The sequence below is a fragment of the Phoca vitulina genome, unplaced genomic scaffold (genome assembly GCF_004348235.1).
Source record: "Phoca vitulina isolate PV1807 unplaced genomic scaffold, GSC_HSeal_1.0 scaffold103, whole genome shotgun sequence".
Classification (NCBI taxonomy): Eukaryota; Metazoa; Chordata; class Mammalia; order Carnivora; family Phocidae; genus Phoca; species Phoca vitulina.
Genome location: NW_022589806.1, coordinates 82,583 through 108,840, shown reverse-complemented (window position 1 = coordinate 108,840; position 26,258 = coordinate 82,583). Strand labels below are relative to the sequence as shown.

At 34.7% G+C, this 26,258-nt stretch overlaps 1 protein-coding gene across 1 annotated transcript in view; it reads left to right on the top strand.

Moving 5' to 3' along the window:
- Positions 1-26,258, top strand: part of NRK (Nik related kinase) — a 134,419-nt gene that overhangs the window by 99,007 nt on the left and 9,154 nt on the right. Inside the window, exons 17-27 of the mRNA XM_032397776.1 lie at positions 718-815; positions 2,055-2,419; positions 3,969-4,305; positions 7,618-7,804; positions 8,261-8,416; positions 11,379-11,522; positions 14,564-14,722; positions 18,767-18,871; positions 20,483-20,625; positions 20,913-21,062; positions 23,906-24,065. Coding sequence (XP_032253667.1) covers positions 718-815; positions 2,055-2,419; positions 3,969-4,305; positions 7,618-7,804; positions 8,261-8,416; positions 11,379-11,522; positions 14,564-14,722; positions 18,767-18,871; positions 20,483-20,625; positions 20,913-21,062; positions 23,906-24,065 — 2,004 coding nt within the window. The remainder of the gene's footprint in view (positions 1-717; positions 816-2,054; positions 2,420-3,968; positions 4,306-7,617; positions 7,805-8,260; positions 8,417-11,378; positions 11,523-14,563; positions 14,723-18,766; positions 18,872-20,482; positions 20,626-20,912; positions 21,063-23,905; positions 24,066-26,258) is intronic.

Below are 26,258 nucleotides of genomic sequence, written 5' to 3'. Positions count from 1 at the left end.
ATTGAAATACTTCGGGATATATCACTGAGTGGAAATTGGGGGATTAAGATTGCAGGGTCAACTTTCCTCTTGAGAATTTTGTCTAATCTATCATATTCTAATACACTGTTGGGCTCTTTTTCTACTGGTTAATATTGGAGGCCAGTGATACCACCCAGCTCTCCCTATTCTTTTTTTTTTTTTTTTTTAAGATTTTATTTATTTATTTGAGAGAGAGAGAGAGACTGAGAGAGCGAGCACATGAGAGGGGGGAGGGTCGGGAGGGTCAGAGGGAGAAGCAGACTCCCCGCCGAGCAGGGAGCCCGATGCGGGACTCGATCCCGGGACTCCAGGATCATGACCTGAGCCGAAGGCAGTCGCTTAACCAACTGAGCCACCCAGGCGCCCTCTCCCTATTCTTGATACATATTTTTTTAAATGAAACTGTCTACCAGTCTTACTGGGTATCTTTTCACACAGATAGAAATATTTAGCAAGTGTACACTTAATATTGAAAACAGAAAAGCCATGTAGATCTACAGACAACAAACCTTGAGCCTGTCACTACCCCTGCAAACAGAATCTAGGATCCTGGCCCCATGAGAATTTATCAGGTGATATTTCCTGAATGGAAAAAGGCTACAAGAAAAATACCAAGGTATTGAACTGGTACACTATAAAAGTGAAGGCAATGGCTGCGATCATCGTTGTAACTAATGTCTTTTTGTCATTCCACAGAATCTTCTTCTGAGGAACAGAGTCCTGCGACCTGGAGGAGGTCCCAGTCATCACCGCCTTATTCCACTATTGATCAGAAATTGCTGGTTGATGTCCACGTAGGTTTCCATCTTAACTCTTAACACATTTATCTGTTTTTTAAAAATGTCTTTAGACTTACATATTTTCATCTTCACTTAAGGGAAAGGTCAAAGTGTTTAGTTTTTTAATTAATCTTTCAAAGATATATTTTCATTGCTATGTGAGTATGCAGAATATGAAATCTAGAAATTAAGTTTGAAATGGAGAAACATTGAATTGATCAGAAAATATTTTATATGCACATTCTTTTATCAGAATATATTATTGGTGACTAACATAACATAATAAAATTAAATAAATTAAAAAAATAATATATTCAGAGAGGAGTGATAAAAAGGTCTTTGTAGAAGCTAATCTCAAATCAAGGAGTAGAAGCTAGATGTTCACTTTTTGTCTAATATAATTTTTTGGATGATAACATAATGCATAAAAATAAAACATTTGGGAAGAAATAAAATGTCCTCTGATAGCATAAACATTCTTCCAATTGTTTTTTTATAGTACAATGGAGATAATTTTTTTATTATTATGTTATGTTAATCACCATACATTACATCTTTAGTTTTTGATGTAGTGTTCCATGATTCATTATTTGTGTGTAACACCCAGTGCTCCATGCAGAACGTGCCCTCTTTAATACCCATCACCAGGCTAACCCATCCTCCCACCCCCCTTTCCAATTGTTTTTGCAGTGTACTTTCAGGTCATTCCATTTTATTTTTGTAATTATTCCTACCTACCACATACACATCTCTTTCAGGTTGCCTAAAGGTTGCTTATATGACACTTAAAGGTGGATTTATATTAATTTGTTTCTTAGAAGTGTTTGATCTACTGTGAAACAACCTGTGTACAAAACTGAGTTGGCAAATTAATATATCAATTTTAAGAGCTATGTGGTAATCCTAATATCAGAGAATAAAATGAAAGGAAAAAATAACTATATCTTCTATAGAACATCAAATAATCTGTTCTACTCTCTGTCACCAAAACTAAATGTCCACTCCTCAGCAGAAAAGTAGGGGTAATAAAAAAGTAAATTTTGCCCTGTGTGAGCCAGAAAGGCCATTGATTATCATAGCCTGAAGTTTGGGTTTTGGCATCTCATCCTCACAAAAATGTTGCTTTATCTAGTGAGTAAAAATCTTCATTTCAATCGAAAATATATTTTAAAATATTGTCAGCTTGGAAACTTTCCAATCTAGAAGAAAATGAAAGGCTACTGGAGACTACATTAACCTTTCTTGTGCACACAGGTTCCAGATGGATTTAAAGTAGGAAAAATATCACCCCCTGTTTACTTGACAAATGAATGGGTAGGCTATAATGCACTCTCTGAAATCTTCCGGAATGATTGGTTAATTCCTGCACCTGTCATTCAGCCACCTGAAGAAGATGGTGATTATGTTGAACTCTATGATACTGGTGCTGATACTGATGGTGATGATGATGATTCTAATGATGCTTATGAGGATACCTATGACCATGACAATGGCAATGATGACTTGGATAACAAGGTTGATAAGGCTAATAATGTTGGTGAAGACCATGATGATAATGACAATGATGAAGCTATTGATGACAAAGACAATAATCATGATGATGCTCCTTGTTGGCCAAGGTTGGTTTTTCTATATTATTTGCACTACCAAAGTTTTAGAATTTCAGAACTATTTGCATCTTAGTTTTACTTTCGAATTTTATTACCAAGAGGGTGAATGCATTGCACTTGCATATTAGTAAATGGTTGATTTTCAATAATAGATTTTAAATTATTTTAATGCAAAACACCTAATTTTGCATTTTTGCATACTATATTTTATTAGTATTCAAGTATTAAGTTCTTTATAACTACAATTGTTGATGTTTCTATTACAATTAATGCTACTGAATCATTTTACCCTCTAAAACCACAGTGAGTATATGAAATGAGGTGACAAATAGTGTGCTACTTAATAACTGTGAGAGGAAGTCCTGATATTTGCAAACAGAATCTCCAAATTCGCTGAGAAAAATGAATTGCAACCTTGATTTTCACTTGATAATTTTAGGCTAAAATGTACTAACAGCATTATTTTTGGAATTCTGCAAACTACTGTAACTAAATTCAGTACTCATTCAATTTTATCTTCTTACATAGCAGCTGCCAAAAGTGGTAATATTTAGTGAAGTGATATTTTCGGCATGCCACCACTTGTTTGCTGTATATATAGTTCCTTTCTCCTGCTTTAAACAAGCCAGTGTGTTCTTATTTACATATGTTCATGATTTGTATTCAAACTGTTCTCAAAGAAGATTAGTTAATATAGTAAATGTTTACATTAGTAGAAAAATGATTAACAAAGGGAGAATTGTTTGCTTTATAATATTGAAATCCATATTTTTTTGTTAATTTTCAAATGTTATTGGGTGGATATACACGGCAGAACCGACTACAAATTATTCAAATTTTTTTCTTTTTTGCCAACTAAAAAAATCTACCAGGAATTCCATTGTCAAATAAATTTGCTTTTAGGATTATCATAGGTACCTGGATATGTTGTCTCTTATGCAAAATACCATTGTGACATTTGGTAAGGTTGGTGTTCTCAGCAACTAAATAAATGACTATCTTAGCCTAATGAGATCTATATTGCTGAATTTCCTGGTGGTAGTAATAGAAAAATCAATAGGATTCTTTAGCAAAGTAGTCAATACACATGTTAGAAAATCAAAGCGTGTGTTAAAATTAACAGAAATTAAATATATTGCAAAAACAATTATTCAGTTATGTTGTGGCTGTGCCAAAAATATGGGCTTAATCATTTATGTGGCTGTGAAGTTGCTAATACATGTAGTCTATTATTCAAGCAAACCCCCTCCAAAACAAAACATATTTTTGCTGCTAACCTAACACATGTTCCTAATAAAGGATGCAAGTTCTCTTCCATCTGCCATCCATGTGCAGTCAGGGAATTGATGGTGGCTATGGTGTTGATTCAGTATTTAAGATTGACAAGATATAGGGGTATTTTTCTTGTCCATATCATACCAGTATTGTTCACATAGAGCAAAAACATTTCTGAGATAGTATATATGTATCAGATACGTCCTAATTCTGTTTTATTTGCTGACTTTCAAATGTGTTTTTGTTCAGTGGCTTTCTATCATTAATTGGATCTTGTTATCAGACCAAGCTATGGCAGAGATGGAAGCTGCAAGCAAGATAGTAGAGATGAAAGTGATGGTGGAGAAGAAACCTGCAGCAGCTATGGAAGTCAGAGAGTCAGTAGAAGCCATGGAGAAAGTGTAGCCAGTGGGGGCAGTGCAGTCAGTGGAGACAACGAAGAACTTGGAGCCAATATAGGCAATGGAAGAAGAGTTAAGGAAGTAAATGGAGGTAAGGGAATCAGTGGAACCAATGAAGAAAGCGGAGCCCTTCAAATCAGTGGAGGAGAAAATTGCTCAGAGACTGATGGTCAAAGATTGGAGAGACCGACATCCCAGGACTTTGAACATCAACAGGAGGTAATGCACCATTTGAAAAGGAGAATGAATTCCTCTCCTTGTAAATTTGTTTTTTCATGTGATATGTCACATTTCCAGTCATTCCAAATATAATTTTAACTTCTAACCCAAAGCCTTAAACATTTTAATTTATAGCTGTAGATCTTTACTTCTCATTTGGATGGTTCCTATTTACTTCCAGGGACAAAAATACGTTTTTTTTGTTCACCTTTATTACTCAGATCACAAATTTGGGATAGTGTCTCTTAACATATACAATTCTTTTTTTTTTTTTTTCTGGGAAGTTATCATTGTGGTAAAATTTACTAACAGAATTTTCCATCTTAACTATTTTAAGTGTATAATTCAGTAACATTAAGTACATTCACACTGTTGTACAACCATTATTACTGTTCATTTCTAGAACTTTTTCATCATCCTAAACAATTAAATAATTAACTCCCTATTATCCCTCCTACCAGTCCCAAGTAACCTCTATTCTACTTTCTAAGTACCTTATATGAGACAGTCATACAATATTTGTCCTTTTGTGTCTGGTTTATTTCACTTAGCATAATATTTTCAAGGTTCATCCATGTTGTAGCATGTATCAGAATTTTCTTCCTTTTTAATGCTGGATAATATTCTATTGTATGAATATATCACATTTTGTTTATCCATTCATCTGTTGATGGACACTTGGGTGGTTTTCACCTTTTGGTTATCATGAATAATGCTGCTGTAAACATTGGTATATAACTATCTGTTGTTGGAGTGCCTGTTTTCAATCATTTGGGCTATCTACCCAGGAGTAGAATTCCTAGATGTAGAATTGCTAGAGTGGAATTAGATTCTGTTTTAACTTTTTGAGGAACTATTAACACATACAATTTAAATGTAAGTAATGTATTGTATTAAGCAATGATTTTATCATTCACAAAACATCACTGACTTTATAAATACATTTAAAAATACTCAAATAGTATCCAGTTTAGACTGCATCTCATTCATAGCATTTTTAAGTTCAGCCTGATTAGATCTCATTTCAGCCCTTAGAGATTTTGATATTGTCATTAATGCTTTTTTCAAGCCTAGCTATTGACTTCATGACTGCTACTCTGAAGTATATCTCTGACGTCTTGCTTATATTCAAAGTGTAGAAGGAGCTGAGATGCCCTTCAACAGATGAATGGATAAAGAAGATGTGGTTCATTAATACAATGGAATATGACTCAGCCATCAGAAAGGATGAATACCCACCATTTGCATCAACATGGATGGAACTGGAGGGGATTATGCTAAGTGAAATGAGTCAAGCAGAGAAAGACAATTATCATATGGTTTCACTGATATGTGGAACATAAGGAATAGTGCGGAGGACCACAGGGGAAGGGAGGGAAAACTGGGAAGAAATCAGAGAGGGAGACAAACCATGAAAGACTCTGGACTCTGGGAACCAAACTGAGGATTACAGAAGGGAGGGGCGTGGGGGTGTGGTAACCAGGTGATGGGTATTAAGGAGGGCACGTGTTGTGATGAGCCCTGGGTGTTATATGCAACTAGTGAATCATTGAACATTTCATCAAAAACTAATGATGTACTATATGTGGGCTAAATGAACATAATAAAAAATTCAAAAAATACTCAAATAGTTTTGCAGATGCTAGATCAATAAGAATGATCAGAGAAGATTTCCTGGAGCATCTGGTATTTGAACTAATTCTTGACAAATAGGGAGTATTTGGATATCTGAAAACACAGGTGAGATTCTAGACACAGGAAAGATCATTCCAATTTACTTTCCCAGCCTGTTGTCCTATCACACAAACTGGCTTACAAGATGCCATGCTCCTTCATGAATTAGTGCCCTTGTGCAAGCTGTTCCCTCTGTCTATAAGGCTGCCCCCTCACATCTTCTCTGCTTGGTTAATTAGTCATTCTCATGATCCAACTCATATATCATCTTTGACTTTTCAAGATGGAATTATATACCCCTCCCTCTGTGTTTGCAAGAATTTTGCCTATAGTTTCATTTTAGTACTTGTGACATAGTATTTGGTTGTTGACTTGCTTTTCTGCCATACTAGATTGTGAACTCTTAAAAGGCTGGAACTCTGTTTAATCCATTCTTGATTACTTTTCTCTACCCACTCACCCAATCCCAGGACCCAACCTAGGACTTGGTTTATGATAGACACAATAATTATGGAAGAAATCAATGAAGGAAGGAAACTTCCTAGATAGTTTCCAATGGGAAAGTAGTATGATTGGGAAAGTCTCTTTCTCTCTCTCTCTCTTTCTCTTTCTTTCTCTCTCCCTCCCTCCCTACTTACCTATCTTAATTAAAGACATTAAAACAGGATGTCCCATCATAGTTTTCATAGCTCCCCCGGGTATCTCCAATTATTGCAAGGAATGTTTTTGACATTTACAGAATGAGTAGACAGTCCTTTCACTTTAATTTGAAAGGATATGTTGCCATACAACACTTGTGGTTGGAAAGGTCATAAAAACAAGTCTTTGACAGGGCAGCACAGCTCTCTCAATGCCAGGAATCACTGGATGCAAAAAAATGCTTATCAACAGACAAGCTTACCAAAAACAGTTGGCATGTTTTTCCACAGGATATGGCATTCCATGTAAATTCTGTCGCATTTTGTGGCTTTTATCCTTGAGTTTCTTCTATGTAAGTTAATGGAAGCCAACTAGATTTTCAGTGAGGCATGGTCACACCCTTGAATTTGTGTTGGTTGATTTTCCATCACTAGCTTTGTCATTTGACAAAGTAAAATTGATACCCCCAACTCTGGTGCTTTTTTATTTTTTTCAAGTGGCTGTTTAGCATAGCATAGCTCAACATAAGCTTTGGAATCAGACTTTGGCTTCAAACTCTGGTTCCCCTACTTTATCTCTATGATTTGAATAAATTATTTAACTTTGCTAAGCTTTTGTTTCCTCATAAGTAAAATGGAGATAATTATACTTACTTTTTGGGTTGTTGTTAAGGATTTGCAGTAATATATAAATAAAATAACTAGCAGTATACCTAGTATATAATAAAAATTCCACTAATATTAGGCCCCAAATCGCACAGCTAGGGATTTTAAGCTCCTTAAATTTTTCCTCTGACATCAGTTGTCTCAATTTAAGTTAGTTCTTTCTTTTCTGATAACATTGTTGAATTCTTCTGATAAATGTGGATTTTAAAAGGATGAAGAATTATAGATGCTACAAATTTTGCATTCTCTTTTTCAAATGACTTCTAGGCATATTATATTTATTTCACAGTTAATCTCCGAATAAAGTCAAAATTGATTTTCGATCTTCTATTAGGAGCCTAGTGGTAGAAGCGAGGCCTCAAATGCCATTGCCTTAGGCCCTGCACCAGCAGCACCTGATGACGAGAATGACAGCATGGACATATCAGAAGCATCAACACAATCAGGTTTTTCTGCCAGCCACTCATCTCCCTCCAGTGGTTCTGGGAGGGCTGCAAATGCTGACTTTGGCAGTGCCATCTGTAAGTGTGTTTAATATAATCTCCAAATGCTGCAGTCTATTCACATATTACAGCGTTTGACCACTGGTTCATGGTCTGAAAAGAATGAAATCATTCTGATATTCAGTTAACATAAATTCAGATGGATACATGCTTTAAAAAATATACTCCTCACTGAGTCTTTATGGCACCTAAATTTAAACTACAATTGAGTAACTGAGTCCCTCATCTGGATTTTCTTTTGCAATCTAATCATGGTAACCTGAAATACATTCATTTTCAGAAATGTATTTTAACCATCATGATTTGTGTTATCTGATAGTTTAGGAGTTAATAGAAATTATACCTCCAGGAAAAAGAAAATTCAATAAAGGAAAGAAACTTTTCTAGGCTGTGTCTTATTTGTGGAAACATTCAATCACATATGGTATATACACTAGTAATTTCTCTGAATATCTTCCCCTTACTTCTTCACAGTGTATGCTGGATTAGTGGAAGCACCTGAGAAATCACCTAAGCGACCCTCTGAAGTCAATGTTAACCCACTATATGTGTCTCCTGCATGTAAAAAACCACTAATCCACATGTATGAAAAGGAATTCACTTCTGAAATCTGCTGTGGTTCTCTGTGGGGTAAGTTTGGTTTCTTAAAACTGAGTTGTTTTTTCAAAGAATACTTTTTTTATCAATGCAGCAAACTTGTGAAAAATCATAGATGTAAAACACTTGTTATTACCAAACCATTTTCAAGCAAATAAAAATATATATATTTATACTAGCTAATTTGTTCCTTTTCTTACTGATTTATTTTCACTCATTTATTCTGCAGTTTGATGTTTGAATTGGCACTCCTTCCCTTTTTTATTCTCTTTTTAACTTGAATTGACTTGACTAAAACATAAAATTGGACTAGGTTATGATTATTTAAAAATTTGAGCTTAGTATTTTTACTTTAAGATAGTGTGTAGCATTTAATACCTAATGAGATAGTTAAGACATATTTCTGTAAGTTCTTGTTTTTAAATAATCTTGTGGATTTGTAGAGAAAGTTCTTTCAATCATGTCTCTTTTTAAATGTTTCAAGTTTTTATCTAAATTCTAGTTAGTTAACATATAGTGTAATATTAGTTTCAGGAAGAGAATTTAGTGATTCATCACTTATATATAACACCCAGTGCTCATCACAAGTGCCTTCCTTAATGCCCATACCCATTTAACCCAGCCCACTCCCACATCCCCTCAAGTAACCCTCAGTTTGTTCTGTCTCTTTTATGGTTTGCCTCCCTCTCTTTCTTTTTCTTCCCCTTATGTTCATCTGTTTTGTTTCTTAAATTTCACAAATGAGTGAAATCATATGGTATTTGTCTTCCTCTGACTGAATTATTTCACTTAGCATAATACTCTCTAGCTCCAACCACATCATTGCAAATGGCAAGATTTCATTATTTTTGATGGCTGAGTCTCTCATGGTTTGTCTCGCTCTCTGCTTCCCCCCCCTTCAGATTTCCCTCCCTTCCCCTATGGTCCTCTGTACTATTGCTTATGTTCCACATATGAGTGAAACCATATGATAATTGACTTTCTCTGTTTGACTTACTTCACTTAGCATAATCCCCTCCAGTTCCATCCATGTTGATGCAAATGGTGGGTATTCATCCTTTCTGATGGCTGAGTAATATTCCATTGTATATATGAACCACATCTTCTTTAACCATTCATCTATTGTATATATATACAATGGAATATATATGTATACACACACACACATATACATACTACCTCTTCTTTATACATTCATCAGTCAGTGGACACTTGGGCTGTATCCATAATTTGGCTGTTGTTGATAATGCTGCTGTAAACATTGGGGTGCATGTATCCCTTTGAAATAGTGTTTTTTATATTCTTTGGGTAAATACCTAGTAGTGCCATCACTGGATCATAGGGTAGTTCTATTTTTAACTTTTTAAGGAACCTCCATACTGTTTTCCAGAGTGGTTGCACCAGACTGCATTCCCACCAACAGGGTAAGAGGGTTCCCCTTTCTCCACATCCTCACCAACATCTGTCGTTTCCTGTGTTGTTAATTTTAGCCATCCTGACAGGTGTGAGGTGGTATCTCATTGTAGTTTTTATTTGTATTTCCCTGATGATGAGTGATGTTGAGTATATTTTCATGTGTCTATTAGCCATCTGTATGACCTTTGATAATGTCTTAACTTCGATAGACTTTTTCAGTCCTTTGCTCTAGAAGAATTATAACCACATTAGTAGGGCTCAGACAATATTTTACCTCAAACCAGTATGAATCATAAATGAAACAGAATAAATAAATGGAAGGAGGGAAGAAATTCAAAGTAAATGCCAACCTCTGACTTGCAATTTCATAGATTTTGCTTAATGTATGTTTGAACAGGGGAGAGAATTTTAAATTAAAAATAGAGCAGTGTAGCAAACATTATAGCTATATGGATTGAATAACTTAGAAAAAACATGTTACCCTCCAAGCTAATATATTGTGTCAGATAACAAGAAAGCAGAGTTTATGTCTTTATCATTTCAGTCAGGCAACTACCCAGAGATCTAATTAATGTCTAATAATTCATTTTTATAACTTCTGGTTTTACATTTTGAAAAATAAAATATTACAGTCAAAATTGAATATACTTTACCCTCCCTCTCTGATTCCACTTTGGGAGGAAACGCAATTCCTAAATCTGCCACAGGCCATTACTTAGAGAACTGGTAAAGGACAGAATAGAAAAATGAAAGCAGAGACCCTTGTCTTTTCTCCTTATATCCTTGAAACACAAATAGTCTCTAAGTAGAAGGAAAACACTAAAGTGCTCTCCATTATATTACTTGGCTGAGTTTTTCCTATGTCTCAGGTTATGGGGGAAAACTCCCACAGTGGTTTGAAGTGTATTCTAATTTAGCTTAATCTTCTATTTCAACCCTCTCATTCAGTCTTTTAACAGTTTTTATATCTGAATAAATAGAGCCAGCAGACAAATAATAGAGTGTAGGAATTTAGATACATAAAAGTAAGAACTACTTTCACAGGTATTTTGCAATCTAAGTTTTATAATATATGCATGAATACAGACTCAATTTAAAATAAATTTAAAAATAATTTACATATAATTATTGTAAAAGCATTAAACTCTTAGTTATAATTAGGAATGAGGAATCAACTGAATTGAATTCTTCATATACATCCTTAATGTTTAATGGTAATTGTTCATATACATTCTTAATGTTTAATGGTAATTTTCAAAAGGGTTGATTGATTTTTATAAAGTTTGGGATACTGCTAAAGGGTGGTGAGATATTTATAAAATTCTCCTTTTGAGATGCCACACCAGACACCAGCCAGTAGAAATATTGCCAGAAGGTATTATCTTCTAGATTTTAATATATTTCAGAGAAATTTGTTGGTAGAGTTCATTGTTACACAGTATGAGGTTAACATTAGCCGAAAGTGATATGTCATCTTTGCACAGATCAGCACACTGGAATTGCAAAAGTACTAATATAAATTCAATTATAAAAATGTAATCTGAGCTAATATAGCACCTTTCTTTTTATGTGCAAACAGGAGTGAATTTGCTGTTGGGAACCCGATCTAATCTGTATCTGATGGACAGAAGTGGAAAGGCAGACATCACTAAACTGATAAAGCGAAGACCATTCCGTCAGATTCAAGTTGTAGAGCCACTCAATTTGCTGATTACCATCTCCGGTTTGTTTAAGAACTAAAATTAGCTAAGTAATTATGTAGATTAATTAGGTTCCAAACTAGGCTAAAGAATTTCTCAGGTAAAAGTTTCATAGGAAAGCACTTTAAATATAACCTTAAATTAGGACACCAAACTTTCCTACTTGTGTTTTCTTATCTATTCGCAGTTTATTTTTTTATTTTTTATTTATTTTTATTACGTTCAGTTAGCCACTATATAGTACATCATTAGTTTTTGAGGTAGTGTTCAATGATTCATCAGTTACCCATAACACCCAGTGCTCATCACCACACATGCCCTCCTAAATACCCATCATCCTGCAACCCCATCCTCCCACCCCCTCCCTTCTGTAGCCCTCAGTTTGGTTCCCAGAGTCCTGAGTCTCTCATGGTTTGTCTCCCTCTCTGCTTTCTCCCCCTTCAGATTTCCCTCCCTTCCCCTATGGTCCTCCACGCTATTCCTTATGTTCCACATATGAGTGAAACCATATGATAATTGTCTTTCTCTGCTTGACTTACTTCACTTAGCATAATACCCTCCAGTTCCATCCATTTTGATGCAGATGGTGAGTATTCATCCTTTCTGATGGCTGAGTAATATTCCATTGTATTAATGAACCACATCTTCTTTATCCATTCATCTGTTGAAGGGCATCTTGGCTCCTTCCACAGTTTGGTTATTGTGGACATTGCTGCTATGAACATTGGGGTGCATGTGTCCCTTCTTTTCACTACATCTGTATCTTTGGGGTAAATACCTAGTAGTGCAATTGTTGGGTCATTCTATTTACAGTTTAAACTAACTTCTCACTCTCCTTTGCTGTCTGGATATTTGATTGCAATGCACCTCACCTAGGTCGTTTGATAAGAAAAAAAAAACATGCCATTTACATCTTTCAGGTCTTTTCTGAGTAGCCACCTGCAATTTTACAACTCAAAATTTCACCCACCCATGTGCAGATGACCACATCCATCATATAATTTCTTGTGGTGTGCTAGAAGCAACAAAGAACAAAGTGGACAATAATTGGATAAAAATGAAACTCTGTTGTCCCTGGCACAGCCTTATCATGAGGGCCTACAGATAGGATTAGTAACGAGAATGGATACCCTAAGACCTCTACCTTCTTCCCACGTAGTAATTGAACTTCTTAGTTTTGGTCAGTCAGAACCTGAATCTCTGAATAAGAGAGAGCAAGTAAACAGATGTTAATAATAATTGTCATTACAATACATTACTTGGTATTAGAAAACACTAGTACTAAAGTCAACTAAAGGCAAAAGACAACTGACAAAAGGAAACAAAAAGTTAAAAAAATGCTTTAACTGTAGAATAAAATGATGCTAATTACAGTTATTTATATGTGTTTGCATGCTTCCTGTCTGTACCTAATAGCTATATGGCACATTAATTAATGATTATGTATATTCCTAAAAATTATTAACTTTGCTTTAAGTTTTGGTTAGGGGAGAAAATCCTCAATAGGTATGCTAAAGCTTGATCGTTTTTTGGTCATGTTTCATTTTCATTCATTTTTAATTGTTTGAGGTACACAGATTTTGAGGTAACATTTAGATTTTGAAAACATCTGGGTGGCTTAGAGATTGCACATCTGGAAAACAGATTTCTTTACTTTTTATCCAGCTTTTTCTAACCCAAATGTGTCCCTTTTAATGGTTAAGTTTTTCTCAAAGTGGATTATTTTTGCATCAGATGACACTGAGAACATCAGTATAGAAAGATACCTAATAATTTAGAGCACAAATTTATTCTACCACTTAAGAGTAGAATGGAAATAGACATAGATGTCTGAATTCTAATGCTGCTTCAGAAGATGTCATGTAAAAACATATGTAAGATTAATCACATAAGTAAGAATCTTATTGTTGAGCCTAGGAATCTTATTAACAATAAACTGTAAAAAATGAATACAAAGTCACTACATATGAAAACAAGTGTGTAATTCAATGGCTTGTTTTTCCTTAAGGGATTGTAAGGATTTTCTGGGGTTTACAATTAGAAAATTAGCAGTGAAGATATGAGGAATTCTTAATCTCAGGAAACAAACTGAGGGTTGCTGAAGTGGTGGGGGGTGGGAGGCATGGGGTGGTTGGGTGACAGATATTGGGGAGGGTATGTGCTATGGTGAGCACTGTGAATTGTATAAGACTGTTGAATCACAGACCTGTACCTCTGAAACAAATAATACATTATATGTTTAAAAAAAAAAAGATAGTAGGAAGGGAAAACTGAAGGGGGGAAATTGGAGGGGGAGACGAACCATGAGAGACTATGGACACTGAGAAACAAACTGAGGGTTCCAGAGGGGAGGGGGGTGGGGGGATGGGTTAGCCTGGTGATGGGTATTAAAGAGGGCACATTCTGCATGGAGCACTGGGTGTTATATGCAAACAATGAATCATGGAACACTACATCAAAAACTAATGATGTAATGTATGGTAATTAATATAACAATAAAAAAAGAAATAATTCAATTGGCAAAAAAATTAGCAGTGAAGATAAATTTGATTGAGAAAAAAATAATAAAACTTTAATTATTTTGTAAGTATGCTGGAATGAGAGAGCACAAAGAAACCCTTCCCACTAACCCTGAATTCCTAACAGTCGATACATCAGATATCCCTCTCATACATACATACTACCAAGGACAGCTTCTAGGTCTCCAAATCCCAGAAGGACCATGACTTAGATAAAAGCCAAAGTATAAATGAATGGATGGTAATTCTGTTGCTGTACCATGGCAGTCTTAACCTGTCCCAAAGAAGTATTGTACTTCTCTTCAGACAGGCACATAGGTAGCTGGTAGACATTTTGACTATCTCTTGGAAGTGAGGGACTAAGAAAGACTTTGCTATCATATTTACAAAATCTGAAGGGAAGAATCTAGTAGTGTAGTTTTTTCTAAAAGTGCTTTTTACTTTAATGAGAAGATTTGGTTAAAAGGGCAAAATACTTTTGTTGTTTTGTTTTTCTAATATATGAAAAAATAGACTGAATTAAAACACTCTATCTTATCTATCAGGCCATAAGAACAGACTTAGGGTGTATCATTTGACCTGGCTGAGGAACAAGATTTTGAATGATGATCCAGAAAGTAAAAGAAGACAAGAGGAAATGCTAAAGACAGAGGAAGCCTGCAAAGCTATTGATAAGTTGACAGGCTGTGAACACTTCAGTGTCCGTAAGTCCCATTTTATGTTTACTATAGCTATATAAAGTTTGCTTTCCTTTGTTTAGTAAAGTACATTGTTGTGAGAGGCAGAGTAGATAAAGAAAAGAATTTGCAACTTCCTATACAAAAATGAGTGAATTTCACTGAGACAATTTCCGGGCCCTCTATGTCACAATCATGGCTGTTGAGAAAATACTGATTGACTTAAATAGCTATTGAAGTTTACTTTCTCACCTTTCTTCCCTTTCCAGTCACTCTAATTAGTCCAGATGAACTGATACTTCTTTTCTTGCCTCTGTATAACTCCGACTATATAAATGTTCTTGATGTATCTTCAATAACCTGCAAGGAGATTCATATATTATCTTCCCTTGGAACAGCCGTAAAATGGAATCACATAATAATTCCACTTCCTTAAATTGGAAAATTTATCTTAATACTGACCAGGAAACTTTGCGATGAGTCCAAAAGAAAATTCTTCTGTGGTTTACTGGCTCTTGCTCCCACTGTCAATATTCATAAATATAATTGCTAAATATTTTCTGTCTGATTAGAGTGTTTTCACATGTCCTATCTCTTTACAACCATTCACTGCAAAATGAAGTAACAACTCCATGGTCTCAGAATCCTTCTCTCATCTGTCTACAACTAGAAAGTGATGTTATCCCATTCTCTTCTATTTCTGAAGCAAATCCCCGTTGTTTTCTTCTTTCCTTTTAATTAGTTACCCCTTCAGACAGAGCTAGTGGCATAGGTAAGTGATAGCTGGAATCACATAATATGAGTTTTAGCAGGATATTGCTATTCTGACTGACCATTTCTGTTCTGCATATAGGGGCTTTTCCAGAATAGGTTCCCATATGTGTGTATATAAGTACACATACACCATTAAAGGGAGAAATGAGTACCCAGACAAACCAGGAATTAAATAAATACACTATTTTCTTCTAGTTTTATGTATCACTACTCTCCTCCAAATCATATTATATGTATTTGGTAGCCAAAGGTGAAAGAGATCCCCAGATGTTAAACAGGAGTTTATGTAGCAGAACTGCCTGCCTCCTAGTGGGACAGCCATGTACTCATACTTTCGTGGTGTTTTCAGTAGCCTCTCAAGATCCATAAAATAATTGACTGATGCCAATTACTGCCATATATTAAAATTATAGGAAGTGTTTGCTTAACAGAGAATTTCTTTGCTTGTTGGGGGTTTATTAATCATGCTTCTTTGGCCTACTTGAGAACAGTGTAAAAGAAAAAGATAAAATAACTAGAATCAGAGAGAGATAGAGAATATGAATAAGAGAAAGGGGGAGATAGAAAGAGAAGCCTTATATTTGGTCTCTAATGAAATCTGACTAGAAAGGATAGAAGCAATATTCCTGCCAAGGAGGAAGGGTTTTAGCACAAAATATAAATCTAGCAAGTAGACCAACATATATCATAAGAATCAGAAGGTCTATATGAGAGAAAGCATATACTTCTTATTCATTTTTCTCTTTTTTAAAAAACAGCTGTGTTGGAATTAATTTATATATCATAAAATGTACCCATTTAGAAGTGTACAATCAATGGTTTTTAGTATGTTTATAGAGTTATATAACCATTATCATAATCTCATTATCCCAAAAAGAACTCCCATAGCCATTAGCAATTACTCCACATTCCATCCCTCTTACATTCACCTTATTCTCCTCAGTCCTAAATAACCACTGATCTACTTTCCTTTGCTCTGTTTTTTTTCTTTTCTGGACAATTTATTTAAATGGAATCATATATGGTCTTTGTGACAGGTTTTTGTCACTTAGTATAATGTTTTCAAGGCTCATGCCTGCTGTAGCCTGTATAACATGTATCAGTACTTACTTTTTATTGCTAAATAGTATTTCATTGTATAGGTATACCTTTTGTTTATACAATTTTTATACATCCATTGTTTATACATTTGTACTCTTTCCACTTTTTGGCTACTATTAACATTTCATACATGTGTCTGTACATGGGAATGCATGTTTTCTTTTCTCTTGGATAGTACCGCCACACTGTTTTTCAAAGTGGCTGCACCATTTTACATTGACATAAGTATGGAAGATCCATTTTCTCTTCATCTTTGCCAACACTTGCAGATGTCTGTCTTTTGATTCTAGGTATCTAAGTGGGTGTGAAGTGGCATCTTGTTGTAGTTTTGATTTGTATTTCCCTGATAGCGAATGTTGTCAAGTATGTATGTGTGTATCTATCTATCTATCTATCTATCTATCTATCTATCTATCTACCTATCTATCATCTTTTTGTTGTTGAGTTGTAAGCATTCTATACATTCTGGATCCTAGGACCTTATCAGATATATGATTTTCAAATATTTTTTCCCATTTCATAGGTTGTCTTTTCATTTTCTTGACAGTGTCTTTTGATACTCCAAAATTTTAATTTGGATGAAACCCAATTTATCTATTTTTTTCTTTTGTTGCTTATGCTTTTGGTGTCAAATATAAAAATCCATTGCCATGAAGATTTATTCCTATATTTACTTCTCATAGTTTTATAGTTCTATCTCTTACATTTATGTCTTTGACTTTTCTGAATTAGTTTTTGTATATGGTGTGAGGTAAGGGGTTCAACTTATTCTTTTGTATGTGGATATTCAGTTGTCCCAGTGCCATTTGTTGAAGAGAGTATTCTTTCCCAATTGAATTATCAGGATATCATTGACCATAAACGTATGGGCTTATTTGTAGACTCCAATTTTATTCTGTTGATCTATTTGCCTATTCTTATCTCAGTGCTACACTGTTTTGATTACTATAGCTTATAGTAAGTTTTGAATTTGGGAAGTATGAGTCATTCAACTTTGTTTTTCTTTTTCAAGATTGTTTTGGTTATTTGGGGCCTCTTCCAATTCCATGTGAATTTTAGGATCAGCATTTCCATTTCTGCATAAGAGGCCATTGGGATTTTAATAGCAAATGCATTGAATCCATAGATCACTTTGGATGATACTGTCCTCTTTTTAAAATATTGACATTTTTATGGGGCACCTGGGTGGCTCAGTATTTAAGCGTCTGCCTTCGGCTCAGGTCATGCTCCCAGGGTCCTGGGATCGAGCCCCGCACTGGGCTCCCTGCTCAGTGGGAAGCCTGCTTCTCCCCCTCCCACTCCCCCTGTTTGTGTTCCCTCTCTCGCTGTGTCTCTGTCTGTCAAATAAATAAATAAAATCTTCAAAAAAAAATATTGACATTTTTATTTATTTAGTGACTTAAAACAACAGTGATTTATTTCTCATAAGTCCTTGAGCTGACCAGGGCTCAGCTGGATTTTTTTAATACAGTTGACACATAATGTTATATTAGTTTCAGGTGTAGAACATAGTGCTTCAAATTCTCTGTATGTTATGCTGTGTTCCCACAAGTGTAGTTAATATCTATCACCATACAACGTTATTATAATATTATTGGCTGTATTCCCTATGTTGTACCTTTTATTTCCATGACTTATTCATTCCCTAACTGGAGGCCTATATCTCCCACTCCCCTTCACCCATTTTGCCCATCCCCTGTGTGCCTTCCCTCTGGCAACTATCAATTTGATCTCTGTATTTATAGATCTGATTCTTTTTGTTTATTCATTTGTTTTGTTTTTTAGATTCCACATGAGTGAAGTCATAAGTATTTGTCTTTCTCAGCGTGGCTTATTTCACTTAGCAGAATACCCTCTAGGTCCATCCATGTATTGCCCTCTTAACAGTGTTAAGTCTACCCATCGATTAACAAAGGAACTCTTTCCATTTATTTAGTTCTTCTTTAATTCCTTTCAACAATGTTCTGTAGTTTTCAGTGTACAGAGTGCTCCTGAAGGCTAACACACTTCATAAAACTATATAGTTAGTTTTGTCACCTTTTGGGAGGCCTCAAATTGTAACTAAATAGCTTTTCTAAAAATATATGATCTGTTCTCTTATATTGTGGTTATAATATTTTTAATGACCAATACAAATACTTGAGTGTTCTTGTTAACTCTGTGGCATTGTTACTTCTTTATATTTTATCATTGTAGTTCAACATGAAGAAACAACATATATTGCAATTGCTTTGAAGTCATCAATTCACCTTTATGCCTGGGCACCAAAGTCCTTTGATGAAAGCACTGCTATTAAAGTAAGTGGTCTCCTTCTTCTTTGGATCATATGGTTTTTCTTTTGAAAAATTGTAAACAGAGCAATATTTTGAAATATAGTAGCAAAATTATATACCATTCTTCTACAGTTAATGTAATTTGACTATACCATGTAAATAATTATCATTTAACCCTTTTTTAGATAATTCACAGACACCACAGCAAAGGAGAGTGTGAGGGAAATCCCTGACCCCTCCCCTTAGAGGATCTCCCTACCAGCTCCTCACTCCCAATTCCTGTAGTCAACATGAAGACCTCTTCTAGAGCCCCAAACACAGGCTTTGGGTGCCACCCCAATGACTTGAAGCTAAGAAAGTCCCTGTTCTCACTTAGTGGGGGGTGGAGAGCAGAGGGATGGTAAGGAAAGGTGTGGCAATGGTAGAGGGGGGAGCCCCACTGGAAGAGGAATGAGGGAAGAGAAAGCCTTTGCTCTAATTACCAGGACTACAATAGATGGGGTGGGGAGGAAAGGGCAGGGCGGGTCTATATTTCTTCCAAGCTGGAACTCTAAACACATTTCTCTCCAGAACTATTGCAAGGAATGGTGGTTAGGCTTATTGGATTACCAGTAATATTTCCACCTTTATTATGGTTTAACTGAACTTCTATGGATCAGCCTCTTAAGGTAACCAATTGGTGTCCCAAACAGTTAAGTTGCTAATGATTTTTTAATCTCATCTCATAAACTGGGGATTCTTTTTATCTTTATTATTTTTAATGATACTCCAGAATTCTATGTCAATAGGATTATTTTGTGTTTATTCCATAGCAGTGAGGACTGATTAATGAACTGGGAGCATTATATAGAGGCCAGTAACTCCTAATCTGGAGTGTACATCAGAATCATCTGGAGCATTTGTTAAAAGTTTAGATCTCAGACCCAACTTCAGGCTGAATTAGTAGGTCTGGAGTGGGGCCTGGGAATCCATATTTTTAACAAATGTTCCAGGTGGCTTTGAACTAGCTGGTCAATGGACAAGTTTTTACAAAGCACTGATTAAGGACACATCATGATAGACTCCAGCAAGGTATTTATGAAATAATTTTGTATCTTAGGTCAAGTCTGTTTACATGGTATATTTTGCAGCCAAAACATCACACATATGCAATAAAGATGGACTAATTTTTATGACTGCCTCCGGATGTCTATTTGTACAATAAATATGTTCTTTTGTAAATAGCACAGACTACTATATAGACAGTCTGTGTCTGCCCTGACACAAATTATATCTCTGATCTGATCTCCCTAAATTGGGCCTTGGGTCAGCTGTCCGTATTTGGATATGGGTTTGTTCTTGGCTGTCTGCTGATTGGTCAGAGCTGCCTGATATGGAGCTGGAAAACAAAGAAGATAAGTACAAACAGTCTGTCTAGCCGATATACAGTTCCTGATCTAAGTCCTCCCTCCAGTTCTTGAATCTCACCTCATGACTACAGTATGGTGAATCCTGTGATGCCCAGTCCTCTACTGTGACCTGAACATAGCAATGAATCCTGTTTGGCTTTTTGTTTCCTTGGACTTGGAAACATGGGAGCCTAGAGTACATCCAGTCTATGGTAGGTTAACATGTCTGGCCTTTTTCATTCCCTACCAAGTATGCATTGATCAATCAGCAGACTCCGAAGGAGACTACATGTCCTATGAAGCCTATATACGAATACTGGCAAAAATACAGGCAGCTGATCCAGCGAACCGGTTTAAGAGACCAGATGAGCTCCTTCATTTGCTGAAGCTCAAGGCAAGGAATTTAAAGACAGCAAACAGAGTGCAGGGCCATACAAGGTTCTTATGATCATTGGAGATTTGGCCTCTGAAGGGAAACTCAAAATTTACAAACTGAATATAATTATGTTCTTGTGGTAGTAACAGACCTAAGAAAAAGTCATAATACATAGTCTAAATATATTATGTAATTTAAAGAATCAACGAGGGTTGTATAAACCTGTTAAACAAAAGGGCAGGGGGAATTTTTGCCTTAGAGTGTCATTTTTGGCCTTTTGGCCATATTTGGTTTTATATCTACAGGTGTTTCCAACAGTTGGTCATAAGCCAGTGACAGTTGACCTGGCTATTGGTTCTGAAAAAAGACTAAAGATTTTCTTCAGCTCAGCAGATGGATATCACATCATTGATGCAGAATCTGAGGTTATGTCTGATGTGACTCTGCCAAATAACGTAAGATCCCTAGAAATTATTGTACACCATAATTTGAGTTTTTCTGTCAAAACTCTTAAAGATTTAAAAATATGATTATCAATATCTGTACTGGAACTGAAACCTAAAAGGTAAGTATAGAGTGCCAGAAAGTAGTAAGGGATAAACAGAAATCACTGATGGTTTCTTAGTCCAGACAGCTGAGTGTATTCTTCGGGTAGATTTTGTTTGTCTGGCACAGTTTTTTTGTTTGTTTGTTTTTAAATGAATAGAGTTTACACTTAAAAATCTGGACTTCTATTGATGAACCAAAAGATCTGATAACATCTGGCCCTTATTACTATCTGGCCATTATCAACTAGAAATGATTCGTGCCTGCCCCCTTTTATTTTATTTTTTTTTAAATTTTTTTATACCTGCCCCCTTTTAGATGGACTATATACTACACATTGCCTATCCATCCACCTTTATAAATTTATAATAACCAGTCCTAATAGATGAATGAGTTTGCAGTCTTTGCTTTTATTCCTTCTGTACCCCATAATACATAAACAGATTCTTTAAGAATACACCAGTACTGCAGCATTATTATCCCCCTTCTTTATCCAAATTGTAGTACTTTAACCATGATATATAGCAAAGTATCATAAAGTGTCCTCTTATAGTATCAATTACAGACTTTCTGATTAAAAGATTCAGCATTTTAAAAGCTAATGCACTTCAACTCTTAATTCTTAAATAATTATAAATAATGATTCTATGGCACAATATCTAAAATATGGATAATTATAAAAATACTATATACATCATTTATATAGGGTTCAAACATAATACCCCCATATACACATGCACCATACAAAATATAATTCTACTGTGTCTCAAATTTGATGGTAACAGTGATATTTGTTTATGGAAAATTATATTTAAAAGAAAGGGCTGAACCAACAAATCTCTGCTTCACCCTTTTTTAATTCCCCAGTTTGTTGACAACTAAAATTTCAACAGTTTAGCATTATATAAAGTCCAGGAGAAAACTTTTAAGTACCTTAAATCACTGTAGTAATGTCATATTTTGCATAGCTTTCAGAATTGTCTCATACATCTCTGACAAATTACATAGAGCATTTGTCAAATTAATAGTGGAAACATTTTTAAAAAAACGTGTTTTTTTCGGTCATATTAACAATCTAATTAGCTCATCATTCAGTTGTCACCTATGAGTATGTAGAAATCACCCTGTTTATAATGTAGAAAATATTGAACTGAGCCCAGCCAAAGCCACTTAGATATGAGTTCATATAAGTGTTATAGTACTTTTCAGTTGGAGTGTTCCATAGCTTCCTGCATCCTATTTTTTTTATGTAATGGCAGATAGCCTTTATTTTGAAGCTAGTGCCATATTAAACATTGCAATATTGGTCCAAGTTTATACTTATTTGAAACATCATTCAAGAAGATTGCACTCTGTGTTCCACTTGATTACCAAGCAAGAATTATTTCCTTTTGAAGCAATCAGTTCAGTATCATAGAAGCAAGAATGAGAGATCGGTTTAAAAAATATATATATTTTCTGACCTAATTAGGATACTTTAAGTATATTCAAAAATAGTATTTTTAGCTAAATGCCGTAGTGTCCTGACCCATTAAAAGAGAAAGGACTCTAATAAAAGGGAGGGGAGTTCTTCTGAAACAGAATGTACTAAAAATGATATTTTTCCAAGAGTGCCAGATTACAAAACCTGTAATGCTACAAGGGAGCCATGTGTCCTAAAGAATATCTGGTTACTGCAGGAATCATCTGAGAAGCAAGAAATCACCTCTGGGACTTTCTGGATTTACAGCAGTCCAGCTTTATTCTAAACAGATTTTTTTTTGAGACAACCTTCTTTCTTGCAATTTCTTTTTCTCTCTTCCTTCATCTCTTTTTTGATTCAATTGCTCATGCAAGTGCCCAGGGAACGTATTAAAATTGCTTTTCGCCTCTGGATCCCCATTTTAGTTTTAAGGATTGTTGTTGCTGAGACATGGCCTCAAGCACTTGGCCTGAGTACGCTGGGTTTGGCAAGTATAGTTTCTGACCTTTTTTTCTTGTAACTTGCTAATTTAGAGAAATAATAAAGGAATGTAATGGTTCATTTCTCAGGGAAATACTATTAATGTGGCAATTTCTGTAGTTTAAGTAAATTTGGTCACATTGTTTTATGCATCATAAAATTTATGAATTTTTATATATTTCTTAGTATTTCATATTATGTCACCTAATACATCTCTATTTATATATTGAAGACATTTTGTGATTTATAAATTGGATAAGAAATCCTACATTTTTTGTGAAGGGAGAATGACTGTTATATTTCAAGTAGTGATGAATATTATAAAGTTGCCCCTTGTAAACATTTTAAGCTCAAGCTATTTTTAAGTTAATTTTCTATTTTTGATTTAAATGAATTGGCTAGATAACCAGTGATTGCGTATTTGTTAGTTGCTTCACATATTCATCACTAAATTATTCATTAATGTGCTGAAATGAATCTGAAGTCCCACTCTGTAACAAGTAATGTTTCTTTAATCATTATACACATTTTGTTAAATTTTAACAAATTTTTCTCTGTTGGGAATATATCTCTTTTTTTCAAAGTTTTCTCCTAAATATAAAGGACACTACTAAACAGTGATGCCTTTATGACATAGGAAAGGCTCTTTTCAAGTGTTGGATAGCATGCTGTTTAATATTAATGTAGAAGTTTCTCTTCCTCTCTGTACTTCGAACCCCTTTTTGTCTTTATTGCTCAGCCAAGCTGCTTCAATTAAAGTAGTAGTGATAAAATGTTGGACGTATAAATCTTTATGAAACATAATTCCAGCCCCTGGAAATCATTATACCACAGAATATCATCATTTTACCTGATTCCTTGGGAATTGGCATGATGCTCACATTCAATGCTGAAGCCCCTTCAATGGAAGCAAATGAACAACTCTTCAAGAAGATCCTTGAAGTGTGGAAAGACATACCGTCTTCAGTAGGTATGTACAAAAATGTTTCTCTTTTATATGATCTCAGAGAAACTTCTGTTTTCTGAAATATCACATTTTCTCAAGGCATATCAGGTTAATTTAGGATACTGTATACTGTCTGGAATGCCTATTAGGTACTATCCAGATGGCAACATAAAAATACTGCCTTTCATCTTCATCAGGCCAGGACATTTTTTTTTTTCTTGACGAATGCAGAACTGCTGATCTGGAAAATATGAATAATTTGAGACTCTTGTGTATGTCTCTGAGGCTTGGTGACTACAAAAGTGATTCTAGACAGGGAACAGAATGCATATGAACAGTACAAATATTAGGGAGAGTAGAATGATTTGATGGAGGATAAATGTTCCTGAAAAGGAGAGGGGATTAATGAAGCAAATAAAGGAAAAAGGGGAAGGAGAATTAAAGGGAAGGAAGGAGAGATAGAGAGAGAAAGGTAGTTTGTCTATTAAGGAGCCAGAAGTTTCTGAAATCTTTATGAAGTGGCTAAATGTGATCCCCATGTAGCTTTAAAGACCAGTTTGAACTGCTTTTTAATGGACATTTCTTTCATTATGGGATGATGGCACTTTGCATTGCATCTGCAGAGTCCTTTCTTTTTGCACACATAGTGTTAACAATTGTCCTGAAAACCTCTTCTAATTTCTTCAAACAGGGAAGAACTCCCAAGGGCTTAAAACCATTTTAAGTGACAGGGATATATGATTATAATTGACAGATCTGGGGCAAAATAAACTGAAAATAATGAATCTTGTTCTAACCTTTACAATGTTACTTTTGTGATCAATATTTTAATCAGAAAATGAAATAAGGAAATTCAGTTCAAATGGGAAACTGAGCAAACCCCTATATTTATGCCACTAGACAATCGTAGGAATCAAAGGGGTCTTAAAATATCATCTGGTAAGCTCTTGTCCTTAAGCAGGACAATTTCTGACCTAAAACAAAAAGCTATTTTAAGTTGCAAGAATTTGAAAAACATCTCTCTCTATGTAAAATAAATTATAGCACTATAAGAATGTGATGTTTTGGTTTGTGTATTAAGGATATTTTGAGAATATATTAAAGACTACATTATAACATTTTTATTAAGGAAATCAATTTCCCTTTCTGTCTAAAAACAACTGCTTTGCTATTTAAAACTAACCTAGATCTAGATTTCCTCAATCTAAAATGTACATTTCTTGAGATATAATAGATATTTTCAATAATAAGATCATTGCTTTGTATATTCAAACAAATATATAGAAGCTTAGCAATGACATCAGGTATCACTAAGCATTCCCATTCCAAATCATTGGATCCCATTTCATAGGCAAGCTAGCTCAGTTGCTAGGTTAAATGGCAAATTAATGTTTTCCAGAATTAAGGTAGAAATTATGTAATGCCATATGAATGGTGTGCTTGGACTCAGCAAGTATTAAATTTAGAATTTTTTGCTCTGTGTGGTTGTTGACAAAATACCAATTTTAATGAAGTATTCACATTGGTGACAAAAATTCAAATCCGAATAGACTAAATCTATTACTTATTTCCATCACTCAGGTCATGGATTCCCCTCACTTTCTTTGTATATGGAGTGATTTTAATTCCTGTTTGAAACTGGATTTATAAAGTCTTCTTCCAGGAGCGCCATTTTTCTGAATAAAAATACAATTGAAAATGTAGTTATAAAAATGCAATTGTAATTTAATTACAATTTTGTGATCAATTTCATACACATAAATATTTTGAATTATAATGAAAAGGAAACAAGAGATCATAAATGCTTAGTTAAGTTTTAGTTGAGGAATTCAAAATGCCTCACGCTATGCCTATGAAAAGTCACTTTTATCAAAGTTTTAATAATTTTTCACGAGTCCTTTTATGCATATTTAGTGTGTACATACATAGGACAGGTAAATTTTGGTTTAAACAAAGGCATTCTAGAACTTTTTAGAATGATAAAGAAAAAATTTTAAACTATATTACTATTATAACAACTCAGTTTATTGTGTTTATAATACAAGAAAATGTAAAGTCTAGTGAACTGAATTCTGATTTTAGTCATGTTTATAACGGGAATGAAGATGCTTTGTTTTGGTGTTTTCTAGACTATTTCAGCTTGACTCAAAATCTTGATATTATTTTAAGTACAGGATTGAATTTATTTATGGAAATTTACTTTCCTATGAAGTACAT